The sequence below is a fragment of the Ovis aries genome, chromosome 2 (assembly GCF_016772045.2).
Source record: "Ovis aries strain OAR_USU_Benz2616 breed Rambouillet chromosome 2, ARS-UI_Ramb_v3.0, whole genome shotgun sequence".
NCBI lineage: Eukaryota > Metazoa > Chordata > Mammalia > Artiodactyla > Bovidae > Ovis > Ovis aries.
Genome location: NC_056055.1, coordinates 205,045,184 through 205,064,087, shown reverse-complemented (window position 1 = coordinate 205,064,087; position 18,904 = coordinate 205,045,184). Strand labels below are relative to the sequence as shown.

At 37.5% G+C, this 18,904-nt stretch overlaps 1 protein-coding gene across 33 annotated transcripts in view; it reads right to left on the bottom strand.

Moving 5' to 3' along the window:
* CARF (calcium responsive transcription factor) overlaps positions 1–18,904 on the bottom strand; it is an 86,570-nt gene that overhangs the window by 43,894 nt on the left and 23,772 nt on the right. For 23 of the 33 annotated variants that reach the window (XR_009599388.1, XR_009599389.1, XR_009599391.1 and 20 more), the window contains 5 exons: positions 14,812–14,932; positions 8,395–8,538; positions 7,570–7,803; positions 5,566–5,728; positions 4,531–4,594 (listed from right to left, as the gene is read on the bottom strand). Coding sequence is in view for 15 of the 33 variants with exons in the window: in XM_060410267.1 (XP_060266250.1) it covers positions 4,531–4,594; positions 5,566–5,728; positions 7,570–7,803; positions 8,395–8,538; positions 14,812–14,932 (726 nt within the window). In the remaining 18 variants the exon portion in view is untranslated. Of the gene's footprint in view, positions 1–4,530; positions 4,595–5,565; positions 5,729–7,569; positions 7,804–8,394; positions 8,539–14,811; positions 14,950–18,904 lie in introns of all 33 variants that reach the window. The other 10 variants (XR_009599400.1, XR_009599401.1, XR_009599399.1 and 7 more) reach the window with 3 other exon arrangements.

Below are 18,904 nucleotides of genomic sequence, written 5' to 3'. Positions count from 1 at the left end.
AGCATTATTGGAAGGGGCATAGAATTGGATTACTGTGATATTGAATGGCTTGCCTTGGAAATGAACAGAGATCATTCTGTTGTTTTTGAGATTGCATCCAAGAACTGCATTTTGGACTCTCTTGTTGACTATGATGGCTATTCCATTTCTTCTAAAGGATTCTTGCTCACAGTAGTAGATATAATGGTCATCTGAGTTAAATTCACCCATTCCAGTCCATTTTAGTTCGCTGATTCCTAAAATGCCAATGTTCACTCTTGCCATCTCCTATTTGACCACTTCTAATTTGCCTTGATTCACGGACCTAACATTCTAGGTTCCTATGCAATACTGTTCTTCACAGCATCAAACTTTACTTCCATCACCAGTCACTTCTACAACTGGGTGTTGTTTTGCTTTGGCTCCGTCTCTTCTGTCTTTCTGGAGTCATTTCTCCACTCTTCTCCAGTAGCATATTGGGCACCTACTGACCTGGGGAGTTCATCTTTCAGTGTCCTATCTTTTTGCCTTTGCATTCTGTTCATGGGGTTCTCAAGGCAAGAATACTAAAGTGGTTTGCCATTCCCTTCTCCAGTGGACCACGTTTTGTCAGAACTCTCCACCATGACCCCGAAGGTCTTGGGTGGCCCCAGATGGCATGGTTCATAGTTTCATTGAGTTAGATAAGGCTGTGGTGCATGTGATCAGATTGGTTAGTTTTCTGTGATTATGGTTTTCAGTCTGTCTGCCCTCTGATGGAGAAGGATAAGAGGTTTATGGAAGCCTCCTGATTGGAGAGACTGACTAAGGAGGGAACTGGGTCTTGTTCTGATGGGCAGGGTCACGCTTAGTAAATCTTTAATACAATTTTCTGTTGAAGGGCAGGGCTGTGTTCCCTCCTTGTTATTTGACCTGAGGCCAAACAATGCTAGAGGTAAGGAAGATAATGGCGACCTCCTTCAAAAGGTCCCATGCACTTAGTGCCCCAAAGATGGAGAAGCTCTATATAGTCAGCAAAAATAAGATCATTAGCTGACTGCGCTGAATGCAAAGGTAAGAAGTCGAGAAACACCTGGAGTAACAGGCAAATTTGGCCTTGGAATACAGAATGAAGCAGGGCAAAGACTAATGGAGTTCTTCCAAGAGAATGCACTGGTCATAGCAAACAGCCTCTTCCAACAACACAAGAGAAGACTCTACACATGGACATCACCAGATGGTCAACACCGAAATCAGACTGATCATATTCTTTGCAGCCAAAGGTGGAGAAGCTCTAGCAGTCATCAAAAACAAGACTGGGAGCTGACTGTGGCTCAGATCATGAACTCCTTATGGCCAAATTCAGACTTAAGTTGAAGAAAGTAGGGAAAACCACTAGACCATTCAGGTATGACCTAAATCAAATCCCTTAAAATTATACAGTGGAAGTGACAAATAGATTCCAGGGATTAGATCTGATAGACAGAGTCTCTGAAGAACTATGGACAGAGGTTCATGACATTGTACACGAGGCAGTGATCAAGACCATCCCCAAAAAAAGGAAATGCAAAAAGGTCAAATGGTTGTCTGACGAGGCCTTACAAATTGCTGAGAAAAGAGAAGCAAAAGGTAATGGACAGAAGGAGATATGTAGCCATTTGAATGCAAAGTTCCACAGAATAGCAAGGAGAGGTAAGAAAGCCTTCCTCAGCAATCAGTGCAAAGAAACAGGAAAACAACAGAATGGGAAAGACTAGAGATCTCTTCAAGAAAATTAGAGATACAAAGGGAACATTTCATGCAAAGATGGGCTCAATAAAGGACAGAAATGGTATGGACCTAACAAAAGTAGAAGATATTAAGAAGAGGTGGCAAGAATACACAGAAGAACTATAAAAATAAGATTCTCACAACCTAGATAGTCACGATGGTGTGATCACTCACCTAGAGCCAGACATCCTGGTATGTGAAGTCAAGTGGGCCTTAGGAAGCATTACTAGGAACAAAGCTAGTGGAGGTGACAGAATTCCAGTTGAGCTATTTCAAATCCTGAAAGATGATGCTGTGAAGATGCTGCACTCAACATGCCAGCAAATTTGGAAAACTCACCAGGACTGGAAAAGGTCAGTTTCCATTCCAATCCCAAAGAAAGGCAATGCCAAAGAATGCTCAAACTACCACACAGTTGCACTCATCTTACACACTAGTAAAGTAATGCTCAAAATTCTCCAAGCCAGGCTTCAACAGTACATGAACCATGAACTTCCAGATGTTCGAGCTGAATTTAGAAAAGGCAGAGGAACCAGAGATCAAATAGCCAACATCCGTTGGATCATCGAAAAAGCGAGAGTTCAGAAAAACATCTATTTCTGCTTTATTGACTATGCCAAAGCCTTTGACTGTGCGGATCACAACAAACTGTGGAATTCTTGAAGAGACAGGGATACCAGACCACCTGACCTGCCTCCTGAGAAATCTGTATGCAGGTCAAGATGCTACAGTTAGAACTGGACATGAAACAACAGACTGGTTCCAAATCGGGAAAGGAGTATGTCAAGGCTGTACATTGTCACCCTGCTTATTCAACTTACATGCAGAGTACTTCATGAGAAATGCTGGACTGGATAAAGCACAAGCTGGAATCAAGATTGTCGGGAGAAATATCAATAACCTCAGATATGCAGACGACACACCTGATGCAAAGAGCTGACTCATTGGAAAAGACCCTGATGCTGGCAAAGATTGAAGCGGGAGGAGAAGGGGACAACAGAAGATGAGATGGTTGGATGGCATCACCAACTCAATGGACATGAGAATGAGTAAACTCCGGGAGTTGGTGATGGACAGGAAGGCCTGGTGTGCTGCAGTCCATGGGGTTGCAAAGAGTCAGACAAGACTGAGAGACTGAACTGAACCGAAGACAACTCTTAAATGTGCCCAATACTTGTATAAATGTCACCAACTGCAAACAACACCACTATCACCTTTCACTTGGAAGGTGAAAGGGCCTCCTAATCTATTATGCTTATTCAGTTTTATCTCCAAGCACTGTCTCTACTTAAGACCACTTAAGCATTAAGTTCCTTGGACATGGTATCCTCTTCCTTGCTTAGCGTTTGAACATGCTATTCCTTTGATTAGTAAATTCCTATTCATTCTTCAGTTCTCAGTTTAAAAGTCACTTTCTCTACTACTGTACATAAAATGGATAACTAATCATAACCTAGTGTATACCACAGGGAACTTTACTCAGTGCTCTGTGGTGACCTAAATGGGAAGGAAATCCAAAAAACAAAGGATATGTGTATACATACAGTTGATACACTTTGCTCTACAGCACAAACTAACTGCTGTTTTAAAGCAACTGTCCTCCAATTTAAAAAAATAAAAATAAAAGTCACTTTCTCAAATGTCCCTTCCCTACTTTCTGGACTAAGTTACATATTTCTATCACTGTTCCCACACAGTCTGGCACAATTCTATCATGGTAATACTGTCAACTCTCTCTCATAGTAATACTGTTACTATTCATTATAGTAATTAGTTAGAATACACTATAGTCTTTTTTTCTTCCTAAAAGTTAAATTCAATGAAGCAGAGACTTACTTTTCTATGCTTAGCATTTATCACACTGAATTAAATATACACAGAACGAAAGAATAAGTCTAAAATTTGCAAGCTATTCTATAAGCAAAGCAGTTCCAAGGTCCATAGCCAAAGAATTTTTTAAAAAACCTGTATTCTACATATTATAAATTTATTTTAAAGTATTTATTTACATGTTAAGTTTTTAGAATCCACTATGCTAAGAACTAGATGCCAACACCCTTTCTCTCTGGGTGTTTATCTCTGCCTTGCCTCTCCAGCTTAACTAAACTAACCGTTTCTCTGTGTACTGTCCCACTTTTTATGCTATGTCTCTGGTAATAAACTTTGTACCTGCATTTAACAACAAAAAAAAAAAATACACAATTCCCAAATCATAATAAAAGATATATATCCATAAACAAAGAATAGCATGTTAAATGCAGAGGTAAATAAAAAAGAGTGAATATCCAAATTTACATAGCGGGAGGAAGTTAAGAAAGCACCTAAAGCCAAAGAAACTGCAATTTGAGTGGTAAGAGGAGTTTGCCAAGCAAAAGAGGAGAAGAGACATTTCTTGAAGAGAGAACAAAAGGGCTGAAATAAGCCCAGAATACTGAGAGAACACAGGAGTAAGAAACATACAAGAAAAAGCAAACCATACAAAATGGACAACAGTTTCCTGATCAAGGTGTCTTAGGGTTATTACTACTGAAACTAGCCTAGCTTTAGAGTAAACCATGCTAATCATCATTAGCCTCAAAATTTCAATCATAAAGAATAAAATCTGATATATACATAGGAAATTTAAATAGCTAGAAATATTTTTGATAAATCCTAATGTAGTTGCTCTTGCTTCTTTGGGCCATGGTTTCCTTATCCATAACTTAGATGAGACAAATTAGATGAGATAATATCTTAAATATCTTCCAGGTTTAACACTGCTTGATTTTATATCTTGAAATTGAATTATTCAAGATAACCTACCTTCTGCAAGCGTAACTGTCACAGTCTCTCTGAGAATATTCCCACTATCTGTAGTCCATTGAAGCTGAAATGGGAACACTTACTTCAGTAAAATAAACAAAGCATTTATCTCTAAAACTATTTTTAAATAACAATGCAACTGTCATATCTTACCCAATCATAGTATAAATGTGCTTTATTCTATAATTACTTTCTTCACTTGTTCACATTCTCAAAGCATAAGTATACTTAACTAATCAAATAAATTATCTTCCCTAGTTCAGATAGCAAGAATTTGACAAAGACTACCGGTACTCAAATCTGTTTTAGTTTCTGAATTTTGGACAGTGAATAACTAAGCATTTTGGATAGAAAAGAAGAGTAGCTCAAGCTTAATAAAAAAATCTCAAACTATTCAGTTACTGAATCTAGACAGTAAAACTGCAGACAGCAAAGGATATTGTTACTTGAGATTTTAATGCCAAAATCATTGTGTGTATTACAATTAGTAGTTTCTGGGTAATTTCTGGGAAACCATTGTGTATATTACTATCAGCAGTTTCTGGGTAGTTTCTACTCTCTTCAGAGTAGGTAGAAATGGCCACTTTTCTGGGGGAAACTACAGTATCAGAGTATGAGGTAAGCTTTACATCCACAGAGGGCATATAGAACCAACATCATCACAGTCAAGTCTATGCTATTCTATTCAAACTTGCTGAACATATTTAAAAAGAGGTGGAGATATACATAGTATGCACTCAATAAATATCTGTCACATAAGTAAGATATACTTTTATGGAGATAAAATATGTTGATTTTTAAGTGAAGATTACTATTGTTATTATAGTCACAGCTAGAAATTCACTTAAATTTCTTTTTTATGGGAGTAATAAAAAACATTTTAGTTAAATCATCACCTAAGAGTTCAGTGTTTACATTTTGGGGAAAAACACTATTTTTCCTTACATCACAGTTATTTATATGGCCTAGTAGCAACCAGGCATTAGCTGAGAAAGACTACTGTAATAAAACAAGAAATTACAGTTGTAATCATACCGTTGCTGGAATAATCTCTGAGTTATATATATTATCTCCATTTTTCAAGGATTTCTGTACCTCATGGATGTGATTTCTTATATCATTTACAGTTGGAAAAAAGGATAGATTATGTCTTTCAGGTACTTCATCAGGTTTGAAGAGTTCCCTTTCCACAAATTTTCTGTGGAAATATAAAATAGAATAAAAACATAAACAATCTAGCAATCTAATAATTTAGTTCAAGTGAGACAGGTTCTCTTTTAGCATATAATTCTGTAAAGTATGATTTATAGCTTTATAAGTAATTTATATTTTTTTACTTTTTTCCTACACATTAAGTCCTAGAATTCATGCAGATTAAATGAAAGGTAATATTTTCACTGGTTAAACACCTGTATATCTTAGAATGAGCTTTGATATTTTTATGAATTTAATGAAATCACTATTTTCAGTTCAAACATAGTATGTCTTTGAATGCTTACTCTGTCAGTCACTGAATACTTTTAGTATCTCCTTTAACCCATCCTATAATCTTGTGAGGTAAATATAATAAACATTCTGACTTTACAGAAAAGGGAATTAAGGGCTATAGAAATTAAGTAATTTGCCCAAAGTCATACACGACGCTAATAACTAAGACAGACTGGACCTATACCAAAGTTACACATATAAACATCATATTTCATTGCTTTCAGAAGTCTTCAGATAATATATGAAATACAATCTGTTCAAATTTTACAAGTAGACCAAAGAGAAGATAGAAATAAAAGGTAATGTTGTCACAAGATGGTATAAAAAGTAAATATATAAAAAGAAATTATAAAATTCAATATACACATGCTTTGTGCATTATATTCAGTAGGCCATACTGCAGAGCTGTATCATACTTTTGTTCTTAAGATTTAGGTTTAGTAAACTAGTGGATGGCTTACCAAACTTTGGCTCTGTTTTAACAGTGCCCCAATGTAAATAAACATAAAATGTCTAAGAAATCTGTTAAACCAAAGTCACGTATTCATTGGGAAATAATCCTGGGAAATACTCATTCTGCTGTTCAGATCCAACTATACAATTACCAGCAGGAATAAAGTCAGTTAAGAAACAGAAATCATGATGAAGAGCAAGGTTGTACACCTACACTTTACTTCTAGCTGTATCTCTTTAAACATCCCAAGTCTCCATTTCCTGATCTGAAGAATGAGGATAAATACACTAAATTTATAAAGTCATAGGAATAAATGAGATTGTGCCTATAAAGTACTTAGCATACTATTTGGCACACACATAGTAACTGCCTCATATTTATAATAATAATTATTATTATATCCTGAGTACCAATAAAATTAGACCAGAGTACTACATGGGGCTTCCCCAGTGGCTAAGCAGTAAAGAATCCACCTGCAATCCAGGAGTCACAGGAGACATGGGTTTGATCCCTGTGTGGGGAAGATCCCCTGGAGGAGTGCATGGCAACCCACTCCAGTCTTCTTGCCTGGAGAACGCCATGGACAGAGGAGCCTGGCAGGCTGCAGTCCACAGGGTCACAAAGAGTTGAACACAACTGAAGTGACTTAGCATGCACACACAGAGTACTACATATAAAATTTCATTAGACAAAAAACTGCTCATATTCTTTTGTTTCAATAAAATTTAACTGCACATTTCAAATGGGTTAAAACAAATATCTTGGCCAATGTTTTAAAATCTTTTCTAAAAATTTTCTTTCTATAAAGGTATTTAGTATATAATTCAATATATATATATCATTTAAAAATAGTCTAATTTCCCAAATCTGAACATGGACTATCTAAAATGAGCAATTCAAATCATTACTCATGGCTTGCAAAGCATCTGCTAAAAGTGATCAATTCATAAATAATATTATTTTAATAATTTAATAAACTATATTCCCTATATATTCTGACAGCATATATCCTGGAGTATATCTACAATGTTAAGTGTATTACTTAAACCAACAAACAAAAGTGAAAAACATAAAAGAACAATTTGTTTCTACTGTACCTTAGCTGTTTCCTAACTGCATACACTTGTTCTATTCCCTGTGATACTAATTCTTGAATTTTATGTGCTACTTGAGGATGTAGACGTGAGGGCAATGTACAGTTCTCATCTCTAATTGCAGCTTCCTCTTCTTCAAGAGAAGATATGGGAAAGGAGGAAGACGATAAAGGGAGGCAGGGAGTCTCTAATTCATGATACTGATGAGCTTGCTGCGTAGGTAACTGTACATACCACCTAATGAGAGAAAATATTTAAAATCATATTACTAGAAAAAGAATCATATATTTATGTTAATACTCATCAGAAGAATATTTTTTTGAAAAATTATATATAATAATATCATATTAAGTGCTTCCCAAGTACTTCAGTGGTAAAGAATCTGCCTGCCAATGCAGGAGATGTGGGTTTGATCCCTGGGTCAAGAAGAGCCAACAGAGAAGGAAATGGTGACCCACTCCACTATTATTGCCAGGGAAATGCCATGGACAGAGAAGCCTGGTGGGCTATAGCAAATTAGGTTGTAACAAAGTACTAAATATATAATAAAACGTGTTTCCAAATATGAATTTATCATGTTGGGAAAAAACTTCCATATGGTATACAGAATTCTTTGGTCAAAATTATCCACATGTGGTTGATAAACTCAATGGCTTATACATGGCAAATCAGTTTAATACCTAGGAAGCTACTAATAAAACATCTACCTTTTAGAAACCATTTCTTAATGGAATAATTGGAAAACATAATATAATTTCTCTTATAGACAGAATTCTTGCAAAAGAAGCAAAGTAACTTGTAAATACAAGAACAATGTAAACGTCCTACCTAAGAACACCACCAGCATCTACCAAGTTCTTTTTTAGCAAGTTAAAGGCTTTCTCCTGCTCCATTCGGATTATCTTCCTGTCAATTTTGGGGTCTGTAGGAACTCTATAGTCAGGAAATTTCTGTACTTTTTTAATGTAAATCCTTTTCATAAGAAAAAAAAGAATTTGATCCATTAAATTATAATCTCAAGATTATCTAACTTGTCAAACAGAAGTTTAACTTAAGCATTACTAAAGTTTAGAGAAAATTTGATTATCTAGAAAGCGTTCAGATCATTATGTGAAAGATATGCCATATTCTCAGTATATAGTACTTTAGCAAATTAACAGTAGTCATTACTTTAGTAAAAATGTCTAAATACTATGCAACTAACTTTTTTTCCTGGATCTGTCTCTTCTCCATTCTCCTGCTCATGCCTGGATTACTGTAATGCCCTCCTTCTGGGGCTTCTAGCTGCCATTATATCAATTTTTACATCCATGTGATACATCAATGCCATAATAATTCTTCACATTTATACCACTGTTGAAATCTATTTGCTCCTTAATCAAGTTAAAGTCATTTAGCAGCATTCAGAGCATTCTATATGATTCCAGTTTACTTATCCATCTTTTAACTTCTTCAAATATTATACTGCTTTTCATGTGAAGTTTATCATCTCAATGTTCCAACTCCCTCCTTCTCATGATACACAATGTTGTTGCTGGGCACACAGTCAGTTCAGTTCAGTTCAGTCATGTCCGACTCTTTGCAACCCCATGGACTGCAGCACGCCAGGCCTCCCTGTCCATCACCAACTCCCGGAGTTTACTCAAAATTATGTCCATTGAATCGGTGATGCCATCCAACCATCTCATGCTCTGTTGTCCCCTTCTCTTCCCACTTTCAATCTTTCCCAGCATCAGGGTTTTTCAAGTGAATCAATTCCTTGCTTCAGGTGGCCAAAGTATTGGAGTTTCAGCTTCAGCATCAGTCCTTCCAATGAATATGCAGGACTGACTTCCTTTAGGATGGACTGGTTGGATCCCCTTGCAGTCCAAGTGACACTCAAGTCTTCTCCAATACCACAGTTCAAAAGCCTCAATTCTTCAGCACTCAGCTTTCTTTATAGTCCAACTCTCACAATCATACATAACTACTGGAAAAACCATAGCTTTGACTACATGAACCTTTGTTAGCAAAGTAATATCTCTGATTTTTAATACGCTATCTAGATTGGTCGGAACTTCTTCCAAGGAGCAAGTGTCTTTTAATTTCATGGCTGCAGTAACCATCTGCAGTGATGTTGGAGCCCTCCAAAAATAAAGTCTCTCACTGTTCTCATTGTTTCCTCATCTATTTGCCTTGATGATGGGACCAGATGCCATGATATTAGTTTTCTGAATATTGAGTTTTAAGTCAATATTTTCACTCTCCTTTCACTTTCATCAAGAGGCTCTTTAGTTCTTCTTCCCTTTCTGCCATAATGGTGGTGTTATCTGCATATCTGAGGTTATTGATATTTCTCCCGACAATCTTGATTCCAGCTTGTGCTTCATCCAGCCTGGCATTTCTCATGAAGTACTCTGCATGTAAGTAAAATAGAGTGACAATATACAGCCTTGACGTACTCCTTTCCTGATCAGGAACGAGTCTGTTGTTCCATGTCCAGTTCTCTCTGTTGCTTCTTGACCTGCACACAGATTTCTCAGGAGGCAGGTCAGGTGGTCTGGTATTCCCATCTCTTCAAGAAGTTTCCAGTTTGTTGTGAGCCACACACTCAAAGGCTTTGGCATAGTCAATAAAGCAGAAGTAGATCTTTTTCTGGAACTCTCACTTTTCCTATGATCCAATGGATGTTGCCAATTTGATCTCTGGCTCCTCTGCCTTTTCTAAATCCAGCTTGAACATCTGGAAGTTTACGGTTCATGTACTGTTGAGGCCTGGCTTGGAGAATTTTGAACATTACTTTGCTAGCCTGAGATGGGTACAATTGTGCGGTAGTTTGAGCATTCTTTGGCATTGCCTTTCTTTGGGATTGGAATGGAAACTGACCTTTTCCAGTCCTGGTGAGTTTTCCAAATTTGCTGGCATGTTGAGTGCAGCATTTTCACAGCATCATCTTTTAGGATTTGAAATAGCTTAACTGAAATTCCATCACCTCTACTAGCTTTGTTCATAGTGATGCTTCCTAAGGCCCACCTGACTTCTCATTCCAGGATGTCCAGCTCTAGGTGGGTGATCACACCATCGTAATTATCTGGGTCGTGAAGATCTTTTTTGTATAGCTGTTCTGTGTATTCTTGCCACCTCTTCTTAGTATCTTCTGCTTCTCTTAGGTCCATACTGTTTCTGTCCTTTATTGTGCCCATCTTTGCATGAAAAATTCCCTTGGTATCTCTATTATTTTTTTAAGAGATCTCTAATCTCTCCCATTCTATTGTTTTCCTCTATTTCTTTGCATTGATCACTGAGGAAGACATTCTTATCTCTCCTTGCTATTCTGTGGAACTCTACATTCAAATGGGTATATCTCTCCTTTCCTCCTTTGCCTTTCCCTTCTCTTCTTTTCTCAGCAATTTATAAGGCCTCGTCAGACAACCATTTGACCTTTTTGCATTTCTTTTTCTTGGGGATGGTCTTGATCACTGCCTCTTGTACAATGTCATGAAACTCTGTCCATAGTTCTTCAGGCACTCTGTCTATCAGATCTAATCCCTGGAATCTATTTCTCACTTCCACTGTATAATCATAAGGGATTTGATTTAGGTCATACCTGAATGGTCTAGTGCTTTTCCTACTTTCTTCAATTTAAGTCTGAATTTGGCAATAAATGATCCACAGTCAGCTCCCAGTCTTGTTTTTGCTAACTGTACAGAACTTCTCCATCTTTGGCTGCAAAGAATATAATCAATCTGATTTTGGTGTTGACCATCTGATGACGATCATGTGCAGAGTCTTCTCTTGTGTTGTTGGAACAGGGTGTTGACTATGACCAATGCGTTCTCTTGGCAGAACTCTATTAGCCTTTGCCCTGCTTCATTCTGTATTCCAAGGTCAAATTTGCCTGTTATTCCAGGTGTTTCTTGACTTCCTACTTTTGCATTCCAGTCCCCTATAATGAAAAGGACATCATTTTGGGGTGTTAGTTCTAGAAGGTGTTGTAAGTCTTCATAGAACAATTCACTTGAGCTTCTGTAGCATTATTGGTCGGGGCATAAACTTGGATTACTGTGATACTGAATGGCTTGCCTTGGAAATGAACAGAGATCATTGAGATTGCATCCAAGAACTGCATTTTGGAGTCTTTTGCTGACTATGATGGCTACTCTATTTCTTCTAAGGGATTCTTGCCCACCGTAGTAAATATATTGGTCATCTGAGTTAAATTCACCCATTCCAGTCCATTTTAGTTCACTGATTTCTAAAGTGTCAATGTTCACTCTTGCCATCTCCTGTTTGACCACTTCCAATCTGCCTTAACTCATGGTCAGTTTTCATTCCAATCCGAAAGAAAGGCAATGCCAAAGAATACTCAAACTACCGCACAGTTGTACCCATCTCACAGGCCAGCAAAGTAATGCTCCAAATTCTCCAAGCCAGGCTTCAACGGTACATAACTGTGAACTTCCAGATGTTTAAGCTGGATTTAGAAAAGGCAGAGGAACCAGAGATCAAATTGTCAACATCCGTTGGATCATTGAAAAAGTGAAAATTTCAGAAAAACATCTGCTTTATTGACTATGCCAAAGCCTATGATTGTGTGGATCACAACAAACTGTGAAAACTTCTTGAAGAGATAGGAATACCAGACCACCTGACCTGCCTCCTGAGAAATCTGTATGCAGGTCAAGAAGCAACACAGAGAACTGGACATGGAACAACAGACTGGCTCCAAATCGCGAAAGGAGTATGTCAAGGCTGTATATTGTCACCCTGCTTATTTACCTTATATGCAGAGTACATCATGAGAAACACTGGACTGGATAAAGCACAACCTGGAATGAAGACTGCCCAGGAGAAATATCAATAACCTCAGATACGCAGATGACACCACCATTATGACAAAAAGTGAAGAAGAATTGAAGAGACTCTTAATGAGAGTGAAAGAGGAGAATGAAAAAGTTGGCTTAAAACTCAACATTCAGAAAAGTAAGATCATGGCATCTGGTCCCCGTACTTCATGACAGATAGACGGGGAAACAGTGGAAACAGTCAGAGACTTTATTTTTTTGGACCCCCAAATCACTGCAGATGGTAACTGCAGCCATGAAATTAAAAGATGTTTTTCCCTTGAAAGAAAAGTTGTGACCAACCTAGACAGTATATTAAAAAGCAGAGACAGTACTTTGCCAACAAAGGTCCATCTAGTCAAAGATATGGTTTTTCCAGTATTCATATATGAATGTGAGAGTTGGACTATAAAGAAAGCTGAGTGCTGAAGAATTGATGCTTTTGAACTGTGGTATTCAAGAATACTGTTCAGAGTCCCCTGGACAGCAAGGAGATCCAACCAGTCCATCCTAAAGGAAGTCAGTCCTGGGTGTTCATTGGAATAACTGATACTGAAGCTGAAACTCCAATACTTTGGCCACCTGATGCGAAGAGCTGACTCATTTGAAAACCCTGATGCTGGGAAAGATTGAAAGTGGGAGGAGAAGGGTACAATAGAGGATGAGATGGTTGGATGTCATCACTGACTCAATGGACATGAGTTTGAGTAAACTCCGGGAGTTGGTGATGGACAGGAAGGCCTGGTGTCCTGCAGTCCACGGGATGGCAAAGAATCGGATACCACTGAGCGACTGAACTGAACTGATGGACCTAACATTCCAGGTTCCCATGCAATATTGCTCTTTACAGCATCAGACTTTACTTCCATCACCAGTCACATCCACAACTGGGTGTTGTTTTTGCTTTGCCTCTGTCTCTTCATTCTTTCTGGTACATAGCAGATACTCAAAAAGTACTTTTAGAATGACTGAGAATAAAATAACTTCTTCACATATAGTGACTTTCTCCCAAGTTCGGTCTAAAGTTCTAAATTGGTTATACTTCAAAGCAATTGTTTAATGGGTCATGATTAACGGTCAGGTTTTAACACTGTCTAAAGTTAACATTATCAGATTAAAGCTTAACTGGCTTTAAAAATTATTTGAGAACGATGAGACTGTGATATGAGATGTATTGCTGAAATAAGCATTTCAAAGCTCAACTAAATTTAACATTTACATGTTACTTTTAAATTTTATCTTATGATTTGAAACACTATAAATGTGTGAAACAGAATATTATTACTGAAAGACATTATAAAAATCTTTCATTCGTGTACATTTTTCATCCTCAGTCAAAGCAACGACTAACTCAGTAGTCCTATTCTACCTAAAACTAACTATGTTGGTCTTATATATTGTTGCTGTGAATATAATTGGTAAAATCACCACCAAGCAACTCTCCAACTCTCCAAAAATTGCCATCATTTAAAAAGAACACAATACTTGCCCTAACAATCTAATTACAAGGAATTTAGTCCATTGATATAGAAATAGCTACAATGTTATTAGCTGTAGCTTCATAAATAATAATGAAGAATACTTCTCAGTGCCTACAGTTCATTGGCAGAGGGTTAATAATGATAATTCATCTACAAGTGGAATATTATATGGCTATTAAAAAGGAACCATGAAACCAATATAATGTTATATGTCAATTCTATTCCAATTTTTAAAATCAATTGATCAATCAATAAAAAGAAGGAATCAGCTCATTTATATACAGACATGGAGGCAGCTTTGAGACATATTGGGAATGAATAAAAAAACCATAGAGTAAAACACCAAGGTGCTATGATATAGTGAGGGAACTATGATTAATATCCTGTGATAAACTACTGTGGAAAAGAAAATGAAAATGAGTAAGTAATTACATGTATAATTGAATCACTTTGTTGTATAGCAGAAACTAACACATTATAAATCAATTATACCTAAATTTAAAACAATTTTTTAAAGTGTATATAGTAGTATATGTCTCTACAATCACACTAGTATGAAACATAATCGTTTTGAGCAAATAACCACATTAGGCATTCAGAATGGAAATATATCCATGTGAATTCATAGAAGAAAAGAAGGTATGCTACTACCCAAATTTAAGGAAAGAAAATATTAGTAATCTTTATTGAAATCGTCAACATTTATGAGGGTAAAGTGGGATATATATACACATATATAGGCATATATACAGAATATCTTTGAAAAGTTACTCAAGAAACTGTAAGAGTTGTTGCCTTCAAGTGGGACATGCAGGGTAAGAGGAAACAGATTTCACTGTTTAGTTTCCAGCACAGCTTAAATGTAATAAAAACATGCACATGTGCATATTAACTATACAAACATAAGTACTTAATAAAAAATAAAAGAAAATGAAGCTTACCGGGCTGGACAAGTGGCTTTGTAGAGCTGACAAGACCTATTTTCCAGCTCACCAATTTTTTTTAACTGGAAACCTTTTCTCCTTGGCCCATACTGACACTCCATTACCACAGCTCTACTCCCTGTGGGCCAAAACCAACTATTGATATTAATTCAAGTATCCATCTGCACTGGGTGCTAGATTAAAAACAACTTGGTAGTAGCAGTGACAAAATCTATACTTCCAATTACACAATCTTAAGGAAAGAAAATATCAGTCTGACTGAGATATACAAACACATAAATATAAAAGTTTATTATAATATTTACCAATTGTATCAAATTATGTGAGGAAATCAGCAAACACCACATCTACTGAATGTCAACTGATATTTACATACACATAATTTTAATAATAAAATTTATTACCTTATAAGTAGAAATTAGCAAATGCTACATTTGTTAACAAATATGAAAGTCTTTTATATTTTTATTTCCTTTTATAATTGATTTCCTTATTTCTAGTTGAGCTGTTTGAATCACATGATTACCAACCTCTAAGACGGCCCCCAATGATCCTGGCTCCTGGTACTCATATCCTTGGTAATTCCATCCCCTTGGGCATGAGCTAGACTTATTAACTTACTTCTAATGACTATGGCAGAAGTCATCAGTCAGTTCAGTCGATCAGTCGTGCTCAACTCTTTGTGACCCCATGGACTGCAGCACACCAGTCTTCCCTGTCCTTCATCAACTCCCAGAACTTACTCAAACTGAAGTCCATCAAGTCGGTGATGCCATCCAACCATCTCACCCCGTCATCCCCTTCTCCTCCTGCCTTCAATCTTTCCCAGCATCAGGGTCTTTTCCAATGAAACAGTTCTTTGCATCAGGTGACCAAAGTATTGGAGTTTCAGTTTCAGCATCAGTCCTTTCAATCAATATTCAGGACTGATTTCCTTTAGGATGGACAGGTTTTATCTACTTGCACTCCAAGGGACTCTCAAGAGTTTTCTCCAACATCACAGTTCAAAAGCATCAGTTATTCAGTGCTCAGTACAGTTTAGTTCAGTTTAGTCGCTCAGTCATGTCTGACTCTTTGCGACCCCATGACTGCAGCATGCCGGGGCTCCCGGTTCATCGCCAACTTCTGGAGTTTACTTAAACTCATGTCCATTGAGTTGGTGATGCCGTCCAACCATCTCATCCTCTGTCATCCGCTTCTCCTCTCACTTTCAATCTTTCCCAGCCTCAGGGTCTTTTCAAATGAGTCAGTTCTTTGCATCAGGAGGCCAAAGTATTGGAGTTTCAGCTTCAGCATCAGTCCTTCCAATGAATATGCAGGACTGACTTCCTTTAGGATGGACTGGTTGGACCTCCTTGCAGTCCAAGCGACTCTCAAGTCTTCTCTGACACCACAGTCAAAAGCTCAATTATTTGGTGCTCAGCTTTCTTTACAGTCCAACTCTCACATCCATATGTGACTACTGGAAAAACCATAGCTTTGACTAGACAGACCTTTATTGGCAAAGTAGTATCTCTGCTTTTTAATATGCTATCTAGGTTGGTCACAACTTTTCTTCTAAGGAGCAAGGGTCTTCTAATTTCATGGCTGCAGTCACCATCTGCAATAATTTTGAGCCCCTCAAAATAAAGTCTCTCACTGTTTCCATTGTTTCCCCATCTATTTGCCATGAAGTGCTGGAACCAGATGCCATGATCTTAGTTTTCTGAATATTGAGTTTTAAGCCAGCCTTTGCATTCTCCTCTTTCACTTTCATTAAGAGGCTCTTTAGCTCTTCTTCCCTTTCTGCCATAAGGGTGGTGTCATCTGCATATCTGAGGTTATTGATATTTCTCCCAGCAATTTTGACTCCAGCTTGTGCTTCATCCAGTCCAACATTTCTCATTATGTACTCTGCATTTAAGTTTAATAAGCAGGGTGACGATATAACAGCCTCGACATACTCCTTTCGCGATTTGGAACCAGTCTGTTGTTGAATGTTCAATTCTAACTGTTGCTTCTTAACCTGCATACAGATTTCTCAGAAGACAGGTCAGGTGGTCTGGTATCCCATCTCTTCACGAATTTTCCACAATTTGTTGTGATCCACACAGTCAAAGGCTTTGGCATAGTCAATAAAGCAGAAGTAGATTTTTTCTGGAACTCTCCCTTTTTCAATAATACAATGGATGCTGGCAATTTGATCTCTGGTTCCTCTGACTTTTGTATATCAAGCTTGAACATCTGGAAGTTCATGGTAAATGTACTGTTGAAGCCTGGCTTGGAGAATTTGGAGCATTACTTTGCTGGCCTGTGAGATGGGTACAACTGTGCGGTAGTTTGAGTATTCTTTGGCATTGCCTTTCTTTGGGATTGGAATGAAAATTGACCTTTTCCAGTCCTATAGCCAGTGCTGAGTTTCCCAAATTTGCTGGCATGTTTAGTGCAGCATTTTCACAGCATCATCTTTTAGGATTTGAAATAGCTCAACTGAAATTCCACCACCTCTACTAGCTTTGTTTGTAGTGATGCTTTCTAAGGCCCACTAGACTTCTCATTCCAGGATGTCTGGCTCTAGGTGGGTGATCACACCATCGTGATTATCTGGGTCATAAAGATCTGTTTTGTACAGTTCTTCTGTGTATTCTTGCCACCTCTTAATATCTTCTGATTCTGTTAGGTCCATACCATTTCTGTCCTTTATTGTGCCGATGTTTGCATGAAATGTTCCCTCTGAATCTCTAATCTTCTTGAAGAGATCTCTAGTCTTTCCCATTCTATTGTTTTCCTCTATTTCTTTGCATTGATCAGTGAGGAAGGCTTTCTTATCTCTCCCTGCTATTTGGAACTCTGCATTCAAGTGGGTATATCTTTCCTTTTGTCCTTGCTTTTTGTTTCTCTTCTTTTCTCCATTATCTGTGAGGCCTTGTCAGACAACCCTTTTGCCTTTTTGCATTTCTTTTTCTTAGGGATGGTCTTGATCACTGCCTCCTGTACAATGTCATGAACCTCCATCCATAGTTCTTCAGGGACTCTGTCTATCAGATCTAATCCCTTGAATCTATTTCTCACTTCCACTGTATAATCATAAGGGATTTGATTTAGGTCATACCTGAATGGGCTAGTGGTTTTCCCTACTTTCTTCAATTTAAGTCTGAATTTGGCAATAAGGAGTTCATGACCTAAGCCACAGTCAGCTCCTGGTGTTGTTTTCGCTGACTGTATGGAGGTTCTCCATCTTTGGCTGCAAAGAATATAATCAGTCTTATTTTGGTATTGACCATCTGGTGTGTCCATTTGTAGATTCCCTGGTGGCTCAGATGTCAAAAGTGACAGGATTTATTTTTGATATTAAGTTATAAGAAGACTATGACTCCCATCTTAAGATACTTTCTTGGTCAGTTGTTCTCTCTCGTGAAATCAGATGTCACATGGTGAGGCAGCTCTGTGAGGAGGCCCACCCAGCAAGAAAGAAGCCTACCAACAGCCACAGGAGTCAGCTTGGGAGCAGATCCACCCCCAGGCAAGCCCTAAGATGACTGTGCTCCAGCCAACTAACTGCATTCTTGTGAGAGAACCTGCAGCAGAACCTCCTTGCTAAGCTGCTCCTGCATTTCTGACCCACAGAAACTGTGAGACAGTAAATGTTCGTAGTTTTCACCCACCACATTTGGGGTAATTTGTTACACTGCAATATATAATACAAGTAAGTAGATGTGAAAACGATACAATTTAAGACGCTAAGCTGAATATCCTAACCTATGTAGGGTATAGCAAACCTTGCAAATATAAAGCCAAACACACCAATCATGAATAAAAATGTTGATAAAAATGATACTAACTTCTTCTAAGTAATGGTAAAGGAAAATCAGCTTGAGAAACTATTTTATAATACATAAAACAAAGAATTAATATGCAGAATAAAAGAAACATAAATAATTTTTTAAAAATAAAAACTAACTACCAAACAGAAAAATGGGCAAAGACTATGAACAGGCAAGTCAGAAAGAAAAAAAAGGATATTAAATAAACAAATAAAAAGATGCTCAAATGCACTAGTAAGCAGGGAAATGCAAATTAAAACACTAAAATACTCTCACACTCCTCAAAT